Here is a 25,174-nt window from a genome sequence, read left to right as displayed (position 1 = left end):
TGTTGGGAGTAAATGATGACTGCTATATTCATTATTACATCCAAAAACAAAACACCTCAGTCGCTTAATCGGAGACATCTTGTCTGTGGAGTCGACACAATGGCGGACAGCTCTCAGCTCACTCAGAGCGGGGCTAAGGTGACACGGTCTTGTCAATCAACTATCGAGGGCGTGGCCTGTACAGAACGATGTCATTCCGACAGGAACCTCAGAACAGCCTGATTTGAGAAAGTGGATTTTAAAACAGGGATTTAATTTTTTTATCATTATAGGATGGATGTGTACACACACTTCCAACACACATTTTTGTTCAAACAACTTGAAAAGTGAATTTTGCTGCAAGATGGCGGCGCCCGTGCTCCAAAAGCTATAACAAAATATATTTTTTTCTTTAAAACGGTTACATTAATCGTGTGTTATTATTATTATTATTTTTAATTAAAGTGGAAGTCAATTTACTAAATAATTTAAACTTGACTGACTGCTTCACTTCCACTTTAAACTTGATGAATTTTTGTATCACAGTAATATATGTCAGATTAGGTTATACACTGGACACTTTATAATATTCAGCCTAGTTTCCGTAAAAACGGATTTATTTAATTTTGCTATTTAATATACAGTATTGTTCATCAATCATTATTTACAGATATTTGTTTTGGCATTTCTGTTCAAATAAAGTCCTCGCACTCTTATTCTGTGGTGTTACGTCACTTCCTGACCCTGTCTCTTTCCTTTCCGCGTCGGCCATTTGTGATAATCGGTAAGAACACCATGAGCTCTAGTTTACTATTGCATTTATTAATGTTTTGAGGTAGAATTTACAACATTTTTCTCACAACATTTATGCACGGAACTGTTTTACACCGCGTGTGTCACATATTCGCCGAATGTTCAGTTTTCTGCGCGTTTATTTGTGAGTGAATGAGGCAGCAGGGCTGAGGGCTACACATGTGGAAGAGTAACAGCAGCAGCCCGGCTCAGGCCCTTTATTTGAGTGAACTATCCCCGCTCAAATATAAAACTCAGCTGCCTCCAGCTTGTGAAGAAAGGTGTTTTTGTGTTAATAAAACTGATTTCTGCTTGAATAATCACTGTTTTGATTGTTTGTTGCAGACTGAGCTGACAGTCATCAAATAAAGTGAAGATGCAGAACGACGCTGGTGAATTCGTGGACCTGTACGTCCCCCGTAAATGGTGAGTTTTCGTCTAATTGAACAGAAAGGTTTTTTTTTTTAAGGAAATTTCCTCGTTAAATAACTGTTTAAAAAATGTTAACTGTACGCACAGTCTGTTCGTTTTTATCTAGCCACATATTTAAAGTGAAATATTTTGTGAGCACATGTTTATACAACTTGAGAATATTAAACTTGTTGTTGTTGTTTCTAGCTCTGCTAGCAACAGAATTATTGGTGCCAAGGATCATGCCTCCATCCAGATCAACATTGCTGAGGTTTGACACTCTTTTGACCATTACAAAACTAGTCTTTTTGTTTATGTATCTACGTTATTGAAGTGTTACTCCACCCCAACATGAAAATTGTCAGTCATTTTACCCCCATGTCGTTCCAAACCCGTAAAAGCTTTGTTCGTCTTCAGAACACAATTTAAGGTATTTTTTGATGCATTCTGCCAGCTCTCTGACCCTCCCATAGACAGCAGTGTAATAAACACAATCAAGTCGTGCCACACGGATACGACTTCTACGTTTATTTACACTTTTTATTTGAAGAAAAACAGCATATTTTTGTAGCACGGCTGACAAAGAAGAGCATACGCAGTTTGCGTCCTGCGGATACTCTCCAAAATGGCGCTGCGGTGACACGGAGGAGACGAAATGTTGAATAAAATCGTTATTTTTGTGTTCTTTGCATACAAAAAGTATTCTCTTAGCTTCATACAATTACGGTTGAACCCTTGATGTCACATATTGATTACATATAAGATGTAGATGTTATTTTACCGATCTTGCTATGTTGATTGTGTTCATTACATTGCTGTCTATGGGAGGGTCAGAGCTGTCAGAATGCATCAAAAAATATCTTAAATTGTGTTTCGAAGACAAACGAAGCTTTTACAGGTTTGGAACGACATGGGGGTAAGTGATTAATGACAATTTTCATTTTGGGGTGGAGTAACACTTTAAATGGCATTGCATGCATATATTAATAAGTGCAGTTTAATTAAAGCAAATAAAATGTATGTAAATACAATTACTTATTTTTCTAAAATCGACACTACTGTTGGTATATGTTGTTAGTAACACAAATTTAAAATGACCACTGTTAAATGCCAATAGGTATATTAGTCTATCAACAAAACCTCAGAGTTGTGGTTTTTAATGAGCTACCTTTTATGGTTTTTACAGGTGGACAAGGCTACAGGCAGGTTCAATGGACAGTTCAAGACCTACGCCATCTGCGGTGCTATCCGTAGAATGGTACGTTCAAACACACTTAAAGGAATAGTTCATCTAAAAATTAAAGTTTAAGCCTCGGGCCATCTAAGATGTAGATGAATTTGTTTCTTAATTGGAACAGATTTGGAGATAATTAGATTTATATCACTTGCTCATCAATTCATCCTCTGAAGTGAATGGGTGCTGTCAGAATGAGTCCAAACAGCTGATAAAAACAATCCATGCGAGGCCATCAGTTCACATCTTGTGAAATGAAAAGCTCCGTGCTTGTGATAAATCCTTCAAGATATTAGAGTCGTTTGAACAAAAACAAGTTCATTTTTGTGTGAACTGTTCTTCTGCATCCATATATGTAGCGTATTAAAATGTGAAATTTGGAAGCACAGTTCCATCTGGTGTGGTCTTAAAGGTATAGTTCACCCAAAAATGAAAATTCTGTAATTTACTCACCCTCAAGTAGTTCCAAACCTGTATACATGTCTTTGTTCTGCTGAACTCAAAGTAAGATATTCTGAACAATGAGGGAAACAGAGCAGTTCTGGGGTAACATTGACTTACATAGTATATTATTTTCCTACTATGGAAGTCAATGGTGCCCCAAAACAGCCTGGTTACAAACTTTCTTCAAAATATCTTCCTTTATGTTCGGCAGAACAAAGAAATTCAAACAGGTTTGGAACTACTTGAGGGTGAGTAAATGACAGAATTTTCATTTTTGGGTGCACTATCCCTTTAAGACATTTACTTTGTCATCTGCAGGGTGAAGCTGATGACTCCATCCTGAGGCTCGCCAAGAACGACAGCATTGTGGCGAAGTAAGCCCATGTTAGTAAACTGCTGTTTTTTCATTCATTTTAATAGCTGTCATAATCACAATTTCTACAGTTGTTCCTAAAATGTGTGGTATAATTGTAGACTCAGATGCTGAACTGTTTAAATAAGACGGTTTGTTACTGGTGGATGCTGATTATGCTTCTAATGATTGCGTTTTCTCTTTACAGGAACGCCTAAAAAGGAAGTTAATAAAAAATAAAATTGGACACCTGTGTTTGTTTGGTTTTTTTTTTTAATGGCGTGAGTCCATGAGAGTTATTAATGGCTGCTTGTCTCTTTAAGGGACATGAATAATTAAAATGATAAAAATTTGAAATGATCAATTTTCGATTATAAGAGTAGATTAATTTAACTAACCAGTACAGGAAAGGAGCTGTGGTGTTAGGAGAGTATTTGTTCTGTATTTTGTTTGGACAGGATATAGTTTCCTAAGATTCATTGTCTTTATAAGACACAAGTGATTTACATGAGCTGCTTCACTGAATAAGTTTTAACTGCAGTAGAGATAATAGCCGCTAAAATCAGGTACTCCGTTAATTTAAACAGCTTATATTGACCATCAGGTGCCACAGTATCTTATAGGAACATGTTTTATAATTAAAGAATGGTTACTGTGGTTTTTTTCTGTCATTTTAGCCATTGATTAAAATAATTGTCATTGGCAATAAGGATGGCCCTCTGTCTGGTAGAGGTCATGGTGAGCTCAAACATGCTTCTATGGGCCTCAAAAGGTTCCTCTGGAGGGCGTTTGGTGGCCCAGAACACCGTAGTGCCACATTCAAGTCTTATAAGATTATAGCAACATTTAATACTTATATCATCTATGTTATAGATGAGCGTAGCGGTACGCCCTTTGCCACTGTTTTTAAATATTATTCACTTAAAGTTTCTCATTTGGCATACTTGAAATTTTAGGTGGAAATTGCAATTTGGTTACCAAAAATAATAAGAGGTATTGTTTAAAGGTGATGTTACTATACCAAATTATTCCATACAGGAAATTTCTTTGGAGTGAAAACTGTTGCAAAATCCACTAAATGTATTGTTTGTTCAAAATAAGATTGATATTTGTATACTTTTGATTAGATTTCAAATAAATAAATGTAAATTCACTTATAGAACCCACAACTTAAATTCTGAGACTGAATAAAGCTGCATGTGAGTTGATAAAAAATGGGTCTTATTTATATAACCCCATTTTAGATTTTAGTTCTTAAATTGTTCATGTATAATTTTGCTAAAAAATAAGTAAACAAAATAAAAGCACGACATAAATAGTTAAATAAGTATAGATCCATCACATCGGACCAATTAGAAACAACATCCGGTACTAAGCCCCGCCCATCTAAGATCTGTGTGTCGCGTTAATAGTGATTCTAGCCGTGTGCATTATTTCTCCGCTTCAATGGCTGTCCTGCAGACACACTGAGGATTTATAATCCACGCGTGGAAGAATGACTCTCGTGCTACATGCACAGCTATTTTGACTGCATGTATGATTCAGATAAAGCCTGCATTTCTTCTCTAATGCCAGGAATTATTACCAGCTTTAATCGACCTCAAGCAAGATAACCTCAAGCTGGAGGTTTGACAGCTCTCAAGTGCTTCTTGGTTTATATATATATATATATATATATATATATATAGAACTTCTTCTAAATCCAAACTTATTTTATTTAGTCTACAATCGCCGGAGCAACATTTAAATCTGTTTGTAATATTAATATTATTATATTATTAGTCTCAGACCGCTCCTGAATCCGGATCCGAACCCAATAATAGCGTCTATATTGAAATCCAGATTGAACTTTTCTTTTGTTCATCATTTCAGACTCAAATGCAGACAGCGCCTGTATGGAGTGAAGCTCTCCCACACGGAAGTGACTTACACACGTTAGGCCAGTGATCGCTCGTGTTTTTCTGAGTGAAGTTGTATTAGTTGAGTGCATTGTATCGCTTATTAAGATGATTCCTGACAAGGCACCAGGTGAAGATGTGTTGCATGCTTCAGGAGACTTGAAGAAAGAAGCGCACATCCCCAGCTTTGAGAAGTACAAGGAGCTCTACATCAAATCTATCGAGTCTCCTGAGGGTGAGTTTCATTGAGCAGATCATTAACAGGTTAAAGCTGTTATTTAGTCTTGGCTGTGTCTCAAAGCATTGTGCACTTGATAGACAGCAGTTTTGGACATCAATAACCCACCTATGATGCTGTATTTTGAAGTTATTTATTATTTGGATGTAATCATAGCATTTATAGGATCTAACTAGCATTAGTTGTTCGTGTTTTATTTTATTTTTTAAGTTGTTTTCATGTTTATTTGTGCTGTCAAACAATTAATCGCATCCAAAACAAAAGTTTTTGTTTACATAATAAATACACAGTATACACGCATATATTATGTAAATATAAATACAGACACATGCATGTATATATTTAATAAAAATGTTATGTTTATGAATTAAATATATTTATATATAATATAAAATATAAGAATGTGAATATATAAATATGTAATTTTTTTTAAATATGATATATATATAATACACACACACACACACACAGTACACATGCATATATAATGTAAACAAAGACTATTTTTAAACACTTAAAAAAAAAAAAACATGCACTTCCAAGAAAAAAACACCACATTCCCTTGTAGATATGCTTTAATAAAACATCAACCTCTGTTTATACTAGTACAATTATATAAATATAAATCTTTGTTTTTAATAATAACATTTTAAAACATTTATATTCATATTTTGCCCACATACACTTCCTAGAAAAAGCACCACATGCCCTTATGATATGCTTAAAAACATAACCCCGTTTATAGTAATACAAATAAAATATTTTAATAGTGTTTTTGTTATTTTTATAAATATATAAATTATTAACTATGTATTATTATTGTTGGTTTTTAAATGCTTGAGAAAATTCTTAACAAAAGCTGTTTATACTAATACAATTGAAATATAATGTTTTTAATAGTAGTACATCAGTAATGCATTTATTGTTGTTGTTTTTATTTATTTATTTCTTTTAATTATTAAAAATCCTTACTTAGCCCAAGTGCACTTCCTGGAAAAGACAACACATTTTCATTTATTATTATTATTATTTTTAAATGTGACCCTCTGTTGCTAGCTGGGAGAATTGTTTCTGCTCTGAATCTCAGTTATGAATCAGCTGTGCATTAATGTTTTGGTGTGTTTGTCCTGTTGTGTCCAGAGTTCTGGGGAGATGTCGCCAAAGAGTTTTTCTGGAAGACAAAATACACCGGGAAGTTTCTGGACTACAATTTCGACGTAACCAAGGGTGAAATTTTCGTGAAGTGCATGGAAGGTGCCACAACCAACATCTGCTATAATGTTTTGGACCGCAACGTCTATGAGAGAAAACTGGGTGACAAAGTGGCTTTTTACTGGTTAGTATCTGTGAAGCATGTGGTTTAAATGTTTAGCCCAAAAGTTGTGCATGTGACATTATATTTCAGGGCTCGCATATTTCATAATCCCTGGTAGCCCTTCGGGCAGGTACTCTTCAGATTTTGGTAGCCCGAAAATTAATTTAACTAGCCCAAATAAAATAAAGACCATAAATGCCAATCAAAAACATTTTCAATACACAAATATCAAGGAAAGAGTTTTATTTTACTATTTACAAGGTATCTGCAGAATTCTTAATCTATTTAAGGCAATTTGAAAAATTATTTCTTATACAATTTAACTTATTTAAAACTGTCTAAGGCCTTAAAACCTCTTCAATTTAGTTTAAGGACCCGTGGTGGGAGCAATGTTCCCTCTAATTGTTTTTCTTGCTGAGCAAAATTTATCTCTATTTTGCGGACATTTCGGGCACCTGAGCAAAAGCATTCTTTACACCAGACCTGTACAGCACGCACACACAAAAGTGTGTAACTTTTAACTTTAATGTGCCATTTATATTTGATTTGACCCTTGATGTAAGTAAATGATGTACATTTTAGGTTAAAGAGAAAACATTTTTGCATCACTGCAGTTCAAAAGTGCTCATCAAGGCTGTATCTATTTGATAAAAAATACTGAATATTATTTCACAAAATAATATTGTGAAATATCATTGCAATTTAAAATAAATGTTTTCTATTTTAATATACTTTAAAATGTAATTAATTCCTGTGAAGCAAAGCAGTATTTTCAGAGTCACATGATCCTTTAGAAATCATTCTAATACGCTGACTTTTAATCAATGTTGGAAACAGTTGTACTGCTTTTTTATGTATACTGTATTTTTTGGGACCTGTGATATTTAAAAAAAATAAAAAGTTAAAAAGAACAGTGTTTAGTCAAAATAGAGATTTTGTGTTGCAATATAAACAATTCAAAAGTTTGGGGTCAGAAATATTTTTCTTTCTTTTTTTTAAAGATACTTTAAAAGTTTAAAGTTCAATAAACTTTATTCAGCAAGGATGTGTTAAATGGATAAAATTGATAGCATTTATTCAAAATAGAAATATTTTCTAACAATAGAAGTCTTTACTGTTCTTTTAAACTTTTTATTAATCAAAGAATCAAAGAAAAAAGTAACACGGGTTCCAAAGATATATGAAGCAGCACAACAGTTTCAACACTGATAATAATTATTAGAATGATTTCTGAAGGATCATGGGACACTGAAGACTGGAGGAATGATGCTGAAAATTCAGCTTTGATCACAGCAATAAATGCTATTTTATAGTATAGGTATTAAAATAGGAAACCAATATTAGAATTGCAATAATATTTCACTATATCACTGTTTTTTCTGTATTTTTTAAATAAATACAGCCTTGATGAGCAAGAAAGTCAAAGACTCAAAAACAAGGTCAATTATTTATCAGGTTTATAATATAGGCCTAACATAATATATTATCAAAACAAACTATTTAAACTGATAGAATAGAAACTGAAGCAAAACTTAAGCTGAGATCTGTAAGTTAAATATAAAAAAAAAAAAACGTGAATATATGAATTCTTCTATAGCTGTCTAAACATTGTTATGAAGTAGTTTGTACAATACTCTTGTGTGTGACTGCACATGCTTCAGAGTTTTGTTACCGTTCTTTGCTCATCCTCCGCTATTTCCAGCACTATATCAAGCCACTCTTCTTTCATACATGAGGACGTTTTATTTCACATGTCATTGTCTGAATCAACGTTGGTTTATGATGATTGCTCATGGTTCAGCCCTTTCAGGATTTCAATCTACAATCTTTCAGTGATCAGCCCAGTTCGTTAAGCATAATGTTAAACCACAGTTGCATTCAGGTTGAGACCACAGAGACATTCAGGTTGAGACCAGGATATTTGGCCACAAATCTACATGGTTTAGATCCCTTCCAGGTTACTGGAGTCAGTATAATATTACTGGGCCTGAGCTATTAATAAATTAACATGGAAAATGTTGACAGACAGGGGTAAGTCAGAGCAAAACAACGGAGATAAATTTAGACTCTCATGCTATTTTAGCAAATCATGGAAGCTTGAACCAGGTCCTGCCAATAGCGCTCCACCCAGAATGAGGTGCATCTGCAGTATTGCATCTTCATAGTGTTCATTTCTTCATGTGCATATCTGTGCTGGATGCTGTCCATGCAGTTCATGAGGCAGGGTTAGTTGGCAGTCATTGTTCATTCAGATCTACGAAAATAGCCTGTAAAGACTTTGTGCAACAAATGTTGTCTGGGGCAGTTGCTAGTTCTCTGCTTTCGCAATGCCAGTTTAGCAATTGTGAAGTTTTCGATCGTTTCTTGTTACGACACACATTCAAATCATTTCAGAATTCAGTTTGAAATCCTCAAGTGTGGATCTCTTCTGCAGTTGTTGTTGTTGTTTGCCAGACTTGTCCTTTCTGTGTCAGAACCCGGTTCTATTTTAAGATTGTCAGCTGACATACAAAGGCAAAATAAAGTAACTTATTAACCTGCAAGGGACATTTAAGGGCACTTCTCACACCAAAATAAGTGTTAGCAGATGCTTACAGTAATTGAAACATATCAGAAAGAAATATTGAGCATTAAAATGCAAAATACAGATGAATCTAGGAAATGCACAAACATGTTTTGTCAACCTGCTCAGTGTCTGATGTTCAAACTTTGCTGTTGAACACAAGTGTCAATGTACATGACTGGTAATGAATGAACTGTTTGAAAGAAGTCTATTATGCTCATCAAGTCTGCATTTATTTGGTCAAAAACAGTGAAAAATATTACAATTTAAAATGACTGTTCTCTATATTTATTTTAAAATATCATTTATTCCTGTGATGCAAAGCTGAATTTTCAGCATCATTACTCCAGTCTTCAGTGTCACATGATCCTTCAGAAATCTTTCTAATATGCTGATTTACTGCTCAAGAAACAGTTTTGGAAAACAATTTGCTGCATAATATTTTTGTAGAAACTTTGAACAATTACGGTCACTTATGAGAGTAATATTTCTGGGCATTGTTTTGCACAGGGAGGGTAATGAACCTGGAGATGAAAAGACAGTGACGTACAGAGAACTGCTTCAGCAAGTCTGCAAGTTTGCCAATGTTCTCAAGTCGCAAGGTAAAACACAAATGTTGTTGAACTGTTGGTATAAGAGTGACCAGCATCAGATTAAAGGTTTGACATTGATGTTGTGTATTAAGGCAATGTCCAATGTCGGCCCCTCTCTCTTTTTCTCTCTCTGACTATGCAGGCGTGAAGAAAGGTGACCGTGTATCTATTTACATGCCCATGGTGGTGGAGCTGGTGGCGGCCATGCTGGCCTGCGCTCGGATTGGAGCGGTCCACTCTATAGTGGTCAGTCCTTTGTCATTTGCAAATTATTTAATTTGTCTTCTCTTGGATCTTAGCTGTGTTGACCAACCAGCTTTTTATAAAACATGTAAAAACAAAATAACCAATACGTGTTTTGCAGGGTGTGATCTCTATCAGACTTTTTCGTTTAACAGTTTGCAGAAGAGTTGGCGCTGTGTCAGAAATTTAATACATAAGAAAAATATCACTGTATATATGTTGTTCCAACATTGTATTTACACTCATTTTTGTATTCACAACCCAGTTTGCCGGTTTCTCCGCTGAGTCCTTGTGTGAAAGGATCATTGACTCTCAATGCTGTATTCTTATAACAGCAGGTAAGGAAAGCATGCCAAAAAATCAGAAGTAATTTACTCCCAAGTGTGTAATCTTAAAGCAGCTAATCCCAAAGTTAATCAGCTGCAGCTGCATCAAAAGCTGTTTAGCCAGAAGCTGCAATTTAAGTATTGACAGGGAACTAAACGCTGAGAGTTTGGCAACTTTAGAAAGGAGAATGAAATAAAATTGACTCCAAAATCCATCAAGTTGTTTTTAAAGGCTGGAAGATAAACTAATATGTTAAGTTCATGGGCTCTTCACATGATTTATATATTGATCCATCTTGTTGCCAAATATCAGGATATTTACATTGTCCGATTGTAATTGTAAAAGAGACGTTCCACTGAAATGATTATTCTGATATTAGACTTGTATGTAGAGCTGAAGTCTTTAAGATTGCATTGAGGTTGACACAGTTCATGAGCAGAGGACTGAGAGTGAACTATAACCATAAAATACACATCTCAGCCATGATAAGACCAAAATCTGTTATCACCTAATAAAAATTTACTGTCTTTGTCTTTCCGGGATTATCTGTGAATATTAGATTTTAGGTAAATGAAAAGTTAATAAAAGCTGTTTTATTGTGTGTTTCTCTCACTGTCTTTCCCAGATGGCTTTTACCGCGGTGATAAACTGATCAATCTGAAGCTTATAGCTGACGAGGCACTACAAAAATGCAGGGACAAGTATGATAACCACTAGTTAACTAGTAAAACTTTTGCAGTGCTTATCATATGTACACGTACTCACAGTGGCCACTTCATTAGGCTCAGTTTGTTAAACATTTAAGAGCAGAAGTAAAGGACCATGATAGAAGATCGGAAAAATGATGCTTGTTCCCAATTTGGTTCACTGATTCCGTTCTGATTCAGTTCCACTTAATAACTTTGGTCCCTGAAGGATTCATTAAGAAACTATTTAGAGGAAGAAGTACTGGACTGGACAGTGTTTGGAAAATGCCATTTAATATCTTTTTACACGTATAGATTATTTTAGATTTCAACAGAACTAATAGCAAATCGGGTATTATTATTACAATTTAAAATGACTTTTTTTATTTTTATTTTTTATTTTTTTTTTAATAGATTCCTGTGACGCAAACCTGAATTGTCAGCATCATTACTCCAGTCTTAAGTGTTTCATAATCCTTCAGAAATCATTCCAGTTTGCTGCTCATGAAATACTGGACACCTAATTAAGTGGCCACTGTAGCCGTGTATGTGCATAACAGAGTTTCTCTTTTGAGTTCACTTAATTCTTTCTTGTGTTTTACTGTGTCAGGTCTTTCACAGTGGAGAAATGTATAATGCTAAAACACCTCACAAAAGAAGACGAGGCTTTGTCTGGATCGCTGTCGCCCCCAGTGAAACGCGCCTGCCCTGATCTGCAGGTGAGATGAACCTCTGCACCACAGCTGTACAGCTAACAGCCTTTACACTTTCAGTTTTTTCTTCTTAATTTGTTTCATGCTCATTTGGATACCTCCACAGTGCTACAGGTGTTTTTGTAAGAAGTCCTTGCGCTCACCAAGGCTGCATTTATTTGATCAAAAGTACAGTAAAAACGGTAATATTGTGAAATATTTTTACAATTTTAAAATGACTGTTTTCTATTAATATATTGTAAAATGTAACTTATTCCTGTGACAGAAAAGCAGAATTTTTAGCATCACTACTCCAGTCTTCAGAGTCACATGATTCTTCAGAAATCATTCTAATATGCTGATTTGCTGCTCAAGAAACATTTCTAATTATTATTATTATTATCAATGTTAAAAACCGCTGCGCTGCTTAATATACATTTTCAGGTTTCCCTCATGAGCACATGTGCTAACCACTAGTTGAGTTTTTACATCAAAGCCTTATGAGCTGACTTTCTAATATAGGTTATAGAAGCCACATGCTTTGCACATGAAAATAAGTAGGCCTTCCTGTATTCTAACACCTGAATCAATGGTACTGCTGTTTCCCCTTTGTTCTGATTTCTCAAATGTTAACTCTTGTCCTGTACATCTCCTGTGGAGTTTTGAGTCTTGCATTGTCCTGAGTGTTACAGATATCTCTTGCTTATTTAACAAAGATTTCATCAGTGTTGTAAATCCATAAAGGGCTGGCGTGATTTCTCTGAAGGTGTTGTGCTAAAGACCTTCGCAACAGTTGAGTGTAATATGTGACATTCATCAATGCAAGATGACCTGTTTTAAAACCATAATTCTAATAATGCCAGTTGGATTTCATGTAAAATATCTTTGGCATTTCATTTCCTCCTTCAATGTGGGTCCATGTCTGTGTGTCCTTTTCCTCTTTCGGTGTAAGTAATCTCTCCATTAACCCCCTTTAGCAGGAGAAACAGAAAGAAAGAGTAAGGAAGGTCCGTCCCCCCCCACAGGTATTTCATGTCTCCTTTGTGCATAACTTTTGTTTAAACCCCTCCTGTCTTAACACGGGTTTGTGTGCTCATGGGCGGCTCTTTGGATGGCTCGAGACTTTTATTACTATCCTCACATTCTCACAGAACTCTGTGTGTGTCTGTGTGTTTGCTTTTGCAAATGCAATTTACACCTTTTACACATTAATCAGACTTGGCGTTCAACAGTAAGTTATGAGACCATAATTTAAAGGCATATTCTTGCTTTGTTTTCAGAGAAATTATTGTCTTAATGCATTGAAAATGTTAAATAATTCTTCATTGCATTCAAAAATTGAGATATCAACTGCTGTTCAGTATTATAACATTTTTGAATGATGGTTATTATGAAGTGTTTCCATTTGATTTGATCGCCAATTCTGATCCATAAGCTGGCACTGAAAACTTTTACTGTGCCTAGTAAACGTACTGATAGTCACATTTCTGGTAAATGACTGGTGTGTCCATGTTCTAAATGATCTCCTCACATAAACTTTATTGGTCCACTAGTGCACGATTTCATCACAAATGTATCTGGAAAGCTTTTATATCGTTATAGTGACTAGAGACTAATAGCTCTCTTGTGTTAGCAGTTGTATGTGCTGAAACTTTTTCCGCTCAGACTGTCTAATGGATTTGACGGTTCTCTCTATGTAGTCAAACACTAACTCTCCCCTATGAGCATAAATGAACTCCAGTGCACTGCTCACGTAGTGTTCCCTCGGTCTCTAAACTGCATGAAAAACTAGATTTGTAGAGTTGTCTGTTAGTCCATGTCTCTTTTTGTTTGTCTGTTAGTGTTTTTGTGTTTTGTTATTAACTCAACCTGATCTTTTCAGATGCTTTCTCTTTCAGTTTTGAGAACGCCTTTGACTAAAGCAGACAAGCTTCTGCACTACAATTACTTTGGTTTGCTTGATCTGAATGAATCAAATAAGTCTGATTGAAATAAATACAAACATGAGCCTCTAAATGATGTTACATGCATTATTTGCATATAACCTCCTTTACAATTTCATCCTTTTGCTGCTTTCAAGTCATTCTGGAATGAGTGTATTTACAAGATGAAAACATTATCATCTCAATGACATTTCCCCTATAAAAACAAACAAAGCTCATTGTAATCTGAAAAAAAATCCTCTTTTTTTTTTTTTTTAACTGTGTGGTTAAGCATTCTTCAAAACTTCAAAATTATTCCCGTTAAATATAATAAGGGGCTGCAACTAAATATAAATATTAGATATGAAATGTGAACTAAAAAACCTTAAACGAAAATTTGAAATGTTGTCTTGGCAACTGATTTAAAATGAAAACTGAACATATATCTAAACAGAAAATAGAATAAAAATAGCTAAATAGAGATAAAAAAAAAAACTAATAAAAATGACAAAAGCACATAAAAAATGACTAAAACTTAAACTAAAATTAAAATATAAACTGAACATGCCTAAATAGAAAATAGCTAAATGGACATAAAAAAACTAATAAAAATGACAAAAGCACATAACAAAATTACTAAAACAAACTAAAGTGAAATGGAACATATCTAAATAGAAAATAGAATAAAAATAATTCGATATTTAAAAAAAAAACTAATAAAAATGACAAAAGCACATAACAAAATTACTAAAACAAACTAAAGTGAAATGGAACATATCTAAATAGAAAATAGAATAAAAATAATTCGATATTTAAAAAAAAACTAATAAAAATGACAAAAGCACATAACAAAATTACCAAAACTAACATTTAAATTAAAACTGAATGTATACACACAAAATCTAATTTAAAATATATATTAAACAATAATCTGCACTGATCTGGTTGTGTAACACCAACATGATTGCTGTTGGTAGAGTTTGCTCTGTATAAAATGTTTGTAAATGAGGAAGTAACGTCTCGGTTACGTATGTAACCATCGTTCCCTGAAGGAGGGAACGGAGACGTCACATTGGTGACCGATGAATTGGAATCTCACTTAGAGACCAATCCACTTTGAGTGTAACTAAACAAGCCAATGCACATTGGCATGCGATGATTGCATCCAGCTGCCGCTGATCACAGCGTGAGTATAAGTAGGCAGCAGGTGAACCACGGCATGCCTGGAGACCTGTTCCAGGGGCACTCCTGCCCAGAAAAACGAAAGGTCTTGAACCCTATGAGTGTCGGGACTCGGCCATGGAGCCAGTGTTGAAGCGGTCTCATATGAAGCAGCCCCAGCGGCGTGAGTGCCACTGCAGCAGCCATATGCCCCAGGAGCCTCTGAAACTCAGTGGCTCTTAAATGTATTCAAGAAGTTCAAAACCGACTGAGCACGTTCCTGCGTGAGGCGTGCTGTCTGTTCGGCCGAGTCCAACTCCATACTGAGAAAAGAGATCCTCTGTGTCGGGGGGAGTTTGCTCTTTTCCCAGGTGACCCGAAGACCCAACTGGCTGAGGTGCGAGAGCACCAAGTCCCTATGTTTACACAACTGATCCTGAGACTGAGCTAGTATGAGCCAGTCGTCGAGGTAGTTGAGAATGTGAATGCTCTGTTCTCTCAGAGGAACGAGGGCTGCCTCCGCAACTGCCGAACGCAAACCGCAGGAATGGCCTGTGGCGCGGAAGGATCGACACATGGAAGTACGCGTCCTTCAGGTCGAACGCTGCAACCAATTTCGGGGATGGATGCACCCGAAGATGCGCTTCTGCGCGAGCATCTTGAACGGGAGTTTGTGAAGGGCTCGGTTCAAGACGCACAGATCCAAGATTGGCCTTAACCCACCGCCTTTCTTGGGTACAATGAAATAAGGCCTGTAAAACCCCATCCTCATATCGGCTGAAGGGAGCGGCTTTATCGTATCCTTCGCCAACAGGACTGCGAACTCTGCATGCAAGACGGGCATCTGTCACCTTCACCGAAGTGAAGTGGACGCGGGGCGAACTGAATCGCATATCCGAGTCAGATGGTCCACAGGAGCCAGCGAGACGGTATGGGTAGTGCTACCTGGCACCCAGACATTGTACAAGCGGGACCAGCGGTACCACCGATGTACCTGCGGTGGGGCAGCGAGAGGGAAAGCAGGAACCCGGCCCGTGGGTGGACCAAAAAAGGGGTCTAAGTGTGCGGTGCAATGCTTACCTGGTTCCATAGTTTGGCAGAGGGTGCGTGAGGAAGGCCTTTGACGCTCTCGAACCGCCTGCTGCTTCCTGCTGGTGAGAGAGGAGGATGAGTGTGGTCTGGTGTTGGTCCGTCTACGACTCTCCATGCCCTCTTGGGACACAGAGACAGAGAAACTGTCAAGGATACTACTGGTACGCTCCTTGTAGAGGGCCCAGCACATTCTATTGGCAGCTCAACTGGTTGCGGAGCACAAGAGGAGTGATGGTTCCTTGGAGGGTTTGCCACCACTGTAATCCTCAGACCACCCGTGCCACCCCCTGAAGTAGTCCCTACCTGTCTGCAGCTAGAACCAGATCGAGGCAGAGGCAACAGAGCTCCACCCCTTTGTCGAGGTAACGGAGCCTGGCCCGCAACTCCAAGATGATCATCTTCCCACAATGAGAACATGACTCATCCACGAACGCCACCTCAGCGTGCTACTACCCAGGCACGTGAGGCAGCGTTCGTGACCATCACCCAGCGCCAGGTAACGACCACATCCAGAAACACTCGGGTGACACATTGTCTATAGCAAGACTCAAATCGTCTTTACAAAGACGTAACATCGAGTTCCCTTGACTTGAAAGCAGCATTTGTTCTGTTCAGTCCAGCATCATTTACAGTTTATGACCTTCTCAGACTGATTTGATCACATCAGAGAACAATACATAATTTAAGGATCCTGAAGTGTGACGCCAGCAAGAGTAAACCCAAGTTATACGGGACGAGTTATCTATGAACACTCTCTGTGCTGTGATTGGTGCAGGTGCCATGGAATCCTGAAATTGATTTGTGTTGGCACTCTCTGATTGGTGGAGCCTCAGAGGAGTGTGAGCCTGTCTGGTGTGATTCAGAAGACCCGCTCTTTATCCTCTACACCAGCGGCTCTACTGGGAAACCTAAGGTAGATCCTCCTAACAACCCAATCCTTCTTCAACTGTGTGATATTTGCTTTTCATATGCATCTCATATATATTTGTCCCTCTTTTTGTACTATTCCATTAGGGTGTATTGCATACAGTGAGTGGCTACATGCTTTACACTGCAGTCACCTTTAAGATGGTGTTTGATTATCACTCTGATGATGTGTACTGGTGCACTGCAGACATTGGTTGGATCACCGGTCACTCATACATCACATATGGGCCATTGGCCAATGGCGCAACCAGTGTATTGGTGAGGGGGACGTCCTGATGAGCACTTTTTGTCAGAATTTGCATTTTGCTCTGTGCAGTCACTTTCTTTAAATGATTAAAACATTGACTCATCTGCGTAAGCATTTATTATTATATAATATGAATTTTTAATCTTCTATTTTTAGTTTGAGGGTCTTCCCACATACCCGGATGTGAGCCGAATGTGGGAGATTGTTGATAAATATCACGTCTCCAAGTTCTACACCGCACCCACCGCCATCCGGCTCTTGATGAAGTATGGCAGTGAGCCTGTTCAGAAGTAAGTTTGGAGTCTTTTGTGTCTGTCCTAGATTTAGTACACTAGAGAGGCTTTCCACAATCATGAAAAATGTGTAAAAAATCAGACCGTTTTAAAATTGTGATTTCTGAAAAAGTCATGGAAATTAATAGTATCTAAAAAGTCATGGGAAAAAAACATAGACATATAGAAAATGTACATTTACTGTTCAAAAATGTAGGTTTAGTAAGGGGATTTTTTTAAATAGAAATTAAACTTTTATTCCGCAAGTTTGCATTAAATTGATTAAAAGTGACTTTACCACTGTTACAAAAGAGTTCTATTACAAATAAATAGTTATTTTTATTCTTTAAAGAATATTGAAAAAATCATTGATAATATGAAAAGTTTTTGAGCAGCAAATTAGTGTATTAGAATGATTTCTGAAGGATCATGTTATTCTGAAGTAATGATGCTGAAAATTCAGCTTTGCCATTACAGGAATAAATTGCATTTTAAAATATATTAAATTAGAAAACTGTTGTTTTTTTTATCTTAAATATTTTACAATTTTCCTGTTTTTACTATATTTTTAATTCAATGAATGCAGCCTTTTTGAGCATGAGACCATATAAAAGCATCTTTCAAAAACACAAAAAGATCTTACCAACTCCAAACTTTTGTTGTGTTAATGTTAGTGTTGGTGTACTTTTTCCATTGTTATATAAAGCTATCAAAATATTTTGTAACCTAGAATTCGTTTTTTTTTTTTTTTTTTTTTCAGTTTTTAATTCTGTTTTTTTTGGAATCCTTATCCAATAATCAAGAATACATGAAACGGTGTTAAAATTCATTGGTCAAAGTGTGAAAACAATGACTGGATGGCTGACAGTCTGAAAAAGCTTGATTAAACTTGCTTATAGAATGTTTTCTTTAAATGTGAAGTATTTTGTATTCACACTGTGTGTACATAGTATATACAGTATCGTGTTTACAGTATAAAGCAGGGCTGTACAAACTGTCCTGCAGTTTAGCTCCAACTTGCCTCAACACACCTGCCTGGAAGCTTCTAGTATGCCTAGTAAGAGCTCGATTAGCTGCTTCAGGTGTGTTTAATTAGGGTTGGAGCTAAACTCTGCAGGACACCGGCCCTCCAGGACTGAGCTTGGACAGCCCTGGGGCCCGTTTCAGAAAGGAGGTTAAGTGAAAACTCTGAGTATGTTAACTCTGAAATGAGGGAAACTCTAGGTTTTCTGTTTCAAAATGGGAGGTTTGTCAAACCCGGGAAAGCAGGGTAAGTCAAGCCCGTTTCTGAAAGAGAGGTAACTTACTCTGTGAACCTAACCTGGTCAGAAGCAGGTTTTCTTTGGTAAACCCAGAGTTTCTTTCCATCGCCTCCCCCTTTTTAAAAGTGTAAGCGATGTTTTAATACCTCATTAATTCATTCACGCTTCAAAATTGCTTATTTCAAAATTGAGTATTTTTGTCTTGTTTCAAGTACAAATATTACAAAATTCTTGAAGTTAAGAAGCATTTTTTATAGATGAAAAATGATCCACATATTTAGTCTTGTTAAAATATAAAATTGTTCTCCATAGGGTAAGAAAAATAATCTTAATGAAAACGTTTTAGTGTAGAAATCGTTTTAAATGAGACTACTCGGATAAATGACGTTCACTTGATAACATCTTTCTGTGACCTCTGGAAGTAACCAATAATCAGAGGTTCCTTCAGGATTTCCGCTGTGGTTGGATGCATTGATGACAAGCATATCCCCTCCATCACACCTTCTGAAAATGAAACTGATTACTTTATGGAATGGAAGGATGCCAGATGGAGTAGTACGAGCCGTAACCACCACCACAACAAATTATTAAAAAACATTTTTTGGTCATCTTTATTTCCTAATAAAAAAGCAAAAGTTTTTCTTTTTACTTTTGGATTTTAGAATTCTTCCAATACTTGACCATCTCCTCTTCATGTGTCAGTGGTGCTGGTGCACTGGTTCTCCCTCTGCCTTCTTGCTGTGGACTAGTCAGTTAATTTTATTATTCTAATTAAGAAATGTAACAGGTTGGATTAGAGAATATTTAATTATGTGAAAAGAGCGTTCGACTTTGTGGGAAAAAGTTGCAGCGCATTGAAATAGACATTGAATGTCAAATGCTTGTAAAGTCATTTAGCCCACACCCATGAACCTTTCATGTTTAAAGCTTTACCTGGATTGAATTGTGTTTTATACTTCATTTTTAGCTGCTGCCACGTTCTGGTTTTCTTTTTTTTTGTGGCCATGGGATACCATTAAAATGAATATTAGTTCAATAATTTACAGTTTTCACCTCTGATATTATAACAGTTAAGTTATTGACAGTTATTAAGAATTAAAGCTATGCATTGACGGAAGTACGCACGCTGACGTCTTTTTGGCAGGAGCTGTTGCCATGGTGAATCGTAATTTTGGCGCTCCGCTGATCATGACTTTTCATAGTCTTGGTGCACGCGCTTAACTCAGAGTCAGCCTACTCAGAGTTGAGTAAACTAACTCAGTTCAGCTGTTCTGTAACTAAAAACTCAGAGTTGACTTACTCTGAGTTTCCCATCTCAGAGTTGGTTGAACCTCCTTATTGAAACGGGCCCCTGGTATAAAGTATAATGTTTATGAATGTGCATTCGTTATTGACATTGCTTGGTAATCTGTTATGCATCTAGGACACTTTCTCCCATTTGAGTAGACTTGATGATAATGATCATAACTACTATAAAGATACTGTGTAGTATCACCTGATAGTACTCGTCCCATGTGTTATGTGATTGCTCTGTATTCTGTTTTGTACTCTGTTTGCTTACAAAGTCTGCAAACAGAGCAGCGTTTAGAAGTCCATTCATTGTGCATTGTGTGCTTTTTCATACAACTGGTGCCAGGATGTGCCAACTTTCTGACCTCGATCAGCAGTACACAACCTTGATACAGTATCAGATACATCTACTCATTTATTACTATTTTTTTTTTCTTCTACATTTTACAGTAATCAAGCTTTTTTGCCCCTGCATAAACAACTTATTTGTCTTCAAGACTAATTGAAGTCATTTAAACTTGAGCGTCTTGATCATTTTTTATTCATTCAGGTGTTGTCTTAATTTCTGACCAGTTTCATGTTTGTTGTCACCAGGTATAAGCGGACCTCGCTGAAGATTTTGGGGACCGTAGGGGAGCCCATAAACCCAGAAGCCTGGCTGTGGTACTACAGCGTGGTGGGAGAGAAGAAATGTCCGGTGGTGGACACCTTCTGGCAGACTGAGACGGTATTAACTGTATTCTCACCACTCAGAACAGAGCAGTAACATCAATGCTGCTTTGAAACTGTCTACTGTAAGGTCACTTGTCTTTTGTTTGTATCTTCCTCAGGGTGGGCATGTGATGACCCCTCTGCCGGCTGCTACTCCCATGAAGCCTGGCTCTGCTGTGAGTGAACGTGATATTTATTCAGTTATTAATTCATAAGTTTGGTGTTGGTAAGATGTTTTTGTATTTGAAAGAAGTCTCTTATACTCACCAAGTGACTCCTTTCGCTAAGAGAAATCATTCAGATATGCTGATTTGGTGCTCATAAAACAGTATTAAAACAGTGATTCTATGGAAACCGAAAATAACAGCATTTATTTGAAATATAAATTTTGTAACAATATGAATGTCTTCATTGCCCCTTTTTAGCATTTGAGTGCATTCTTGCTAAATAAATATATATATTTTTTTAAATAAGTAAATCTTACTGACCCGAACCTTTTGAACAGTAGTGTTGTTACTGGTGTATATATTTGTCATGTTGCTGAAAGAGGCAAATGATACAAGGCTGATACAATGTTCATTACCAGAGATAATGTAAAATAATTTATTCTAGCATAATTGTTAAATTAATTAGTGTGGTATATTTGAATTAATTTCATTTATTTCTGTATAGTGATTGATTTACATGTTTTTACATTTTTGTAGACATTTCCCTTTTTTGGGGTTGTACCTGCTATTCTGAATGAGTCAGGGGAGGAACTTGAAGGACCAAGTGAGGGCTATCTGGTAAAGTGAATTTTGGAGAAATAAAAAAATATATATTTTTTGTAAATAATTGATTACAATTGTTTTTGTTTTTTCGTGTTTTAAACTTCTTAATACTAATGAATCATTTGCATTTTTATCCACATATGAAATTCAAGTTTAAAACACAAGCGCTTCTCTTCCTCAGGTGTTTAAACAACCTTGGCCAGGTGTGATGAGAACTGTGTACGGGAACCACGAAAGATTCGAAACCACCTACTTCAAGAAATTCCCTGGATACTACGTGACTGGAGATGGTAATTTGTGCTATGATTCATATTTAGTTTTACTATAAGTGTGAAGTGAGACACCGTTGGGCTTTAGTTAATGGTGTTATGTGTCTGTCCAGGCTGTCGTAGAGATAAAGACGGGTACTACTGGATCACCGGAAGGATAGATGACATGTTGAATATGTCTGGTGAGTAGAGGATAAGGACATTCATTTGTTTATTGTTCTTTTAATTTAATTACATAATCCCAAAATTTCTCCTGTTTTGCGATTTTCCCCAATGTAGAGAGAGAAAATGTGTTACCTGGACCTACAGATGCGGAAATAATGTAGATTAATGAGTTTCGAACAAAGCTAATGATGAAATTCAGGCCACACTTTCCAATCATTTGTCTCTTGCCTGTTTTCTATCTCTACTGATATGACTCTAGTGAGTTACAAAGCATTGAAGTAGCCTAATTACCAACAAAATGACCTGTAATAGAGCAAAAGCTTTGATATATTGGTGATGGATATGTTTCTTCCAGGGCACTTACTAAGCACTGCAGAGGTGGAGTCGGCTCTGGTGGAGCATGAAGCTGTGGCTGAGGCAGCGGTTGTGGGGCGGCCACACCCTGTTAAAGGCGAGAGTCTCTACTGTTTTGTCACCCTCAATGATGGAATCAACTACAGCCAAAAGCTGGAGGCGGAGCTTAAAAAGCAAGGTGTGTGTGTGCTGAAAGGAATATTTCATGCAAGAATTATGATTCTGTCATCATTTAGTCACTCATGTAAGAGGTCCGTCACACTACACTTTTCGTTCCATTGGCTTTTTATGCGTATACGAATGCGGGACACAGGAATGCAAATTTTGCATTCCAAAGTTCAAGTTTGGTGAACGCTGCCCTGCGAATTCGTATCATATGAAGACCAATAGAACATCAGCGTGGACTATATATATAAATAAATAAATAAAAACCTTTTACAGTAAAGCTGTTTTATAAACTAAAAAAAAAATCTTCTTGTATTGTTTTCCGTTATACTGTGGTCATAGCTCATGCTCTTCAATTGCGCGTACAAATATGGCGGCGCACGCTGTAACCTGTATTATTTCATATTAAAGCGTGACTGAAACTACCAGCATGCATGTCAGATCTGCGTCACGTTCAGCAGCTGCAGCTCTTAAAGTAATAGCAGCCAAATAATCGAATAGCCCAGCTGCTGTGATGTCTGTTAATCAAAGAAACAAAAGAAAAAGAGGAAATCAATAACTTCTGTAGCTTTAAGGATTCATCCATATTTTATATAGAATTGAGTGTTTCATAACTTAATTCAATTTCTATATATTTCCTACTTGCTGAAGGGCACAGATAAATGACATTTATTATAATGGGTTTATGTGAAGTGTTTTTTTTTTTTTTTTTTTTTTTTTTTTTTTATGAACTACAAGTAATGGCTTTCTTTTCACTTCCCTTTTTTTTTTTTTACAGTGAGAGAGAAGATTGGTGCCATAGCTACACCTGACTACATTCAGAATGCCCCCAGCCTTCCAAAAACCAGATCAGGTATTAATATTGGACTGTTTATTATTACTATTCACAAAAAAAGCCTTAATGTTTATGATGTTCTTCTGGGTTTTTTTATTTATTTTTTTTTAGGTAAGATCATGCGTCGTGTCTTGCGGAAGATAGCGTGTAATGAGCGGGATTTGGGTGATGTGTCTACGTTAGCAGACAACTCTGTCATTGAACAACTGTTTGAGAACCGCTGCTGTACTGCTGTGTGACCAGCAGGGGCATCCAACACAACGCTACTGTCTGGCCCCCAAACCAACTTCAGTTCTGGAGGGAAGAGGATGAGTCTGAGCTACAGTGGAGTTTAAGATCATGCTAGAGGGCAGACAGAATGAAAAAAGCTTAGAGATGTATAATTCCTACTGCAATTCACAGACTCAAAGAAATCTCTAGGAAAACCCAAGGTTTGGATTGGGCATAGAGTTTTAACTGCATTTTTACAGGACACAATTGTACGTTAGAAAACATTGTTTTACCCCCTACCCCCCCCCTCAATTTTATTTTTGTTTTTTATTTCCTTTACTTTCCTTCTCCATGTGTCAGTTCATTAATCTGTATATGACTATACTGTCCTGTTTTCAATGTGCCAACATAACCTCAAAACAAGTTTGTTTTTTTCTTTTCTTTTTTTCACTACTAAAATGGGAAAATAAGACTGTATGTGTTATGATTTTGATGTGTACTATGTAATAGCACTGTTTAAAATCTCTCTGCTTTAGTCGAAGGTTTCATTTTAACATTTAAAGCTACACATTGTATAGAACTGTCTATACAAGCCAAAGCATGCATTAATATTTACCAGAATAACATGGTATCATACAGGTGTCACCAATGTTAGAACTTAACTATGTATATTTTTATTCCTGGAACAGTTTGCAACTTTGTGATAAAAGTTTGTGTGTGAAGTGACAATATATTTCTTCAGGAAAGTTATGAAAGAGCTATGATTGACTGCATAAAGGCTGTATGTTCATTTGAAAATGTACTTGACAGGATTAAATGACATTTCTGACCATGATCGTGGTCTTGTTGTAATCCTAATACTTAGATCCATTCAGTGGCTTAATTTCAAAGTGTTAAAATCTGTATTTTATATTGTGAAGGTATCCTCCCAAGAAGCTTTTTCAGGAGAAAAGTGATCAAATCCAGTGGTTATATGAGTGTATGGTGCTCTTATCTCATCTCTGGACTGTATTTGCTACTATTGCCAGATTGATTTCTTTCAGCTTGGCATTAACTGGAGTTTTGGATATTTCATAGCTCTTAATGTGGATGAGTATTAGCTGTCAATGCTTTTCTCAACCCTGTAAGCATTCACTAGCCTATATGATGAGTGACTGAACCTTTGAACCCTTTATTTTCCTTTTCACTCATTTTCTTGTAATCATTTGAGCAGAGCAACGTCTCAAACAGAACTGGGTGAATTAAAGTGCTGAAGTTTTTAAATGGTTTTGTCCTCTTTCATGTTTATTGTTTCTGCATGTGTCCTACTTTTTATTTTCTGGAGGATAATAGAGGTTGCTTAATAAATTAAGTCATAATGACTTAATACATAATAATTATCTGCTGCTATTGAAAGAAATTGATACATTTATCTAGCAGAAGATTAAACAAAATGACCAAAAGTGACAGTCAAGTAAAGGCTGTTTTTGATTCATCAAAGAATACTGACAAAAAAGGGCAAACAAACGAAATGCATCACGTACAGTTTACGGAAAAATATTAAGCAGCACAGCTGTTTTCAACATTGATGTTTCTTGAGCAGCAAATCAGCATATCAGAATGATTTCTAAACTGAAAATTGTAATGGCTGCTGAAAATTCAGCTTTGCAAAGGTAGGCCTATGCTTTAAAATATATTAAAACAGAAAACAGCTATTTTAAATTGGAATAATATTTTAAAATATTCCTGTTTTTACCACATTTTGGGGCAAATAAA

At 36.4% G+C, this 25,174-nt stretch overlaps 2 protein-coding genes across 4 annotated transcripts; both read left to right on the top strand.

The window, feature by feature from the left end:
- Positions 1–733: 733 nt before the first annotated feature.
- Positions 734–3,459, top strand: LOC306860485 (small ribosomal subunit protein eS21). Of its 2 annotated transcripts, none has more exons than XM_079402221.1 (6): positions 734–763; positions 1,117–1,197; positions 1,390–1,453; positions 2,369–2,440; positions 3,179–3,234; positions 3,421–3,459. In XM_079402221.1, the coding sequence occupies exons 2-6, from the start codon at positions 1,148–1,150 to the stop codon at positions 3,428–3,430; spliced, it is 252 nt and encodes an 83-aa protein (XP_079258347.1). In that variant the 5' UTR covers positions 734–763; positions 1,117–1,147; the 3' UTR covers positions 3,431–3,459. The 2 variants fall into 2 exon arrangements, with proteins under 2 accessions (XP_079258347.1, XP_079258348.1); XM_079402222.1 differs by having other exon boundaries at positions 3,179–3,244.
- Positions 3,460–4,671: 1,212 nt separating this feature from the next.
- LOC306860623 (acetyl-coenzyme A synthetase, cytoplasmic-like) lies at positions 4,672–24,679 on the top strand. Of its 2 annotated transcripts, none has more exons than XM_079402408.1 (19): positions 4,672–4,838; positions 5,085–5,345; positions 6,489–6,684; positions 9,737–9,828; positions 9,962–10,065; positions 10,328–10,400; positions 11,015–11,090; positions 11,686–11,794; positions 16,718–16,855; positions 16,957–17,127; positions 17,273–17,406; positions 20,535–20,667; positions 20,771–20,827; positions 21,356–21,436; positions 21,603–21,711; positions 21,804–21,872; positions 22,211–22,387; positions 23,153–23,227; positions 23,321–24,679. In XM_079402408.1, exons 2-19 carry the CDS (start codon positions 5,219–5,221, stop codon positions 23,446–23,448), a joined length of 2,049 nt encoding a protein of 682 aa, XP_079258534.1. In that variant the 5' UTR covers positions 4,672–4,838; positions 5,085–5,218; the 3' UTR covers positions 23,449–24,679. The 2 variants fall into 2 exon arrangements, with proteins under 2 accessions (XP_079258534.1, XP_079258533.1); XM_079402407.1 differs by lacking the exon at positions 4,672–4,838 and adding an exon at positions 12,745–12,792 and having other exon boundaries at positions 5,087–5,345.
- The last annotated feature ends 495 nt before the right edge of the window (positions 24,680–25,174 follow it).

Source organism: Barbus barbus, assembly GCF_936440315.1.
Source record: "Barbus barbus genome assembly, chromosome: 41".
NCBI classification, from domain to species: Eukaryota; Metazoa; Chordata; class Actinopteri; order Cypriniformes; family Cyprinidae; genus Barbus; species Barbus barbus.
This window is presented reverse-complemented; position numbering and strand designations above follow the sequence as displayed.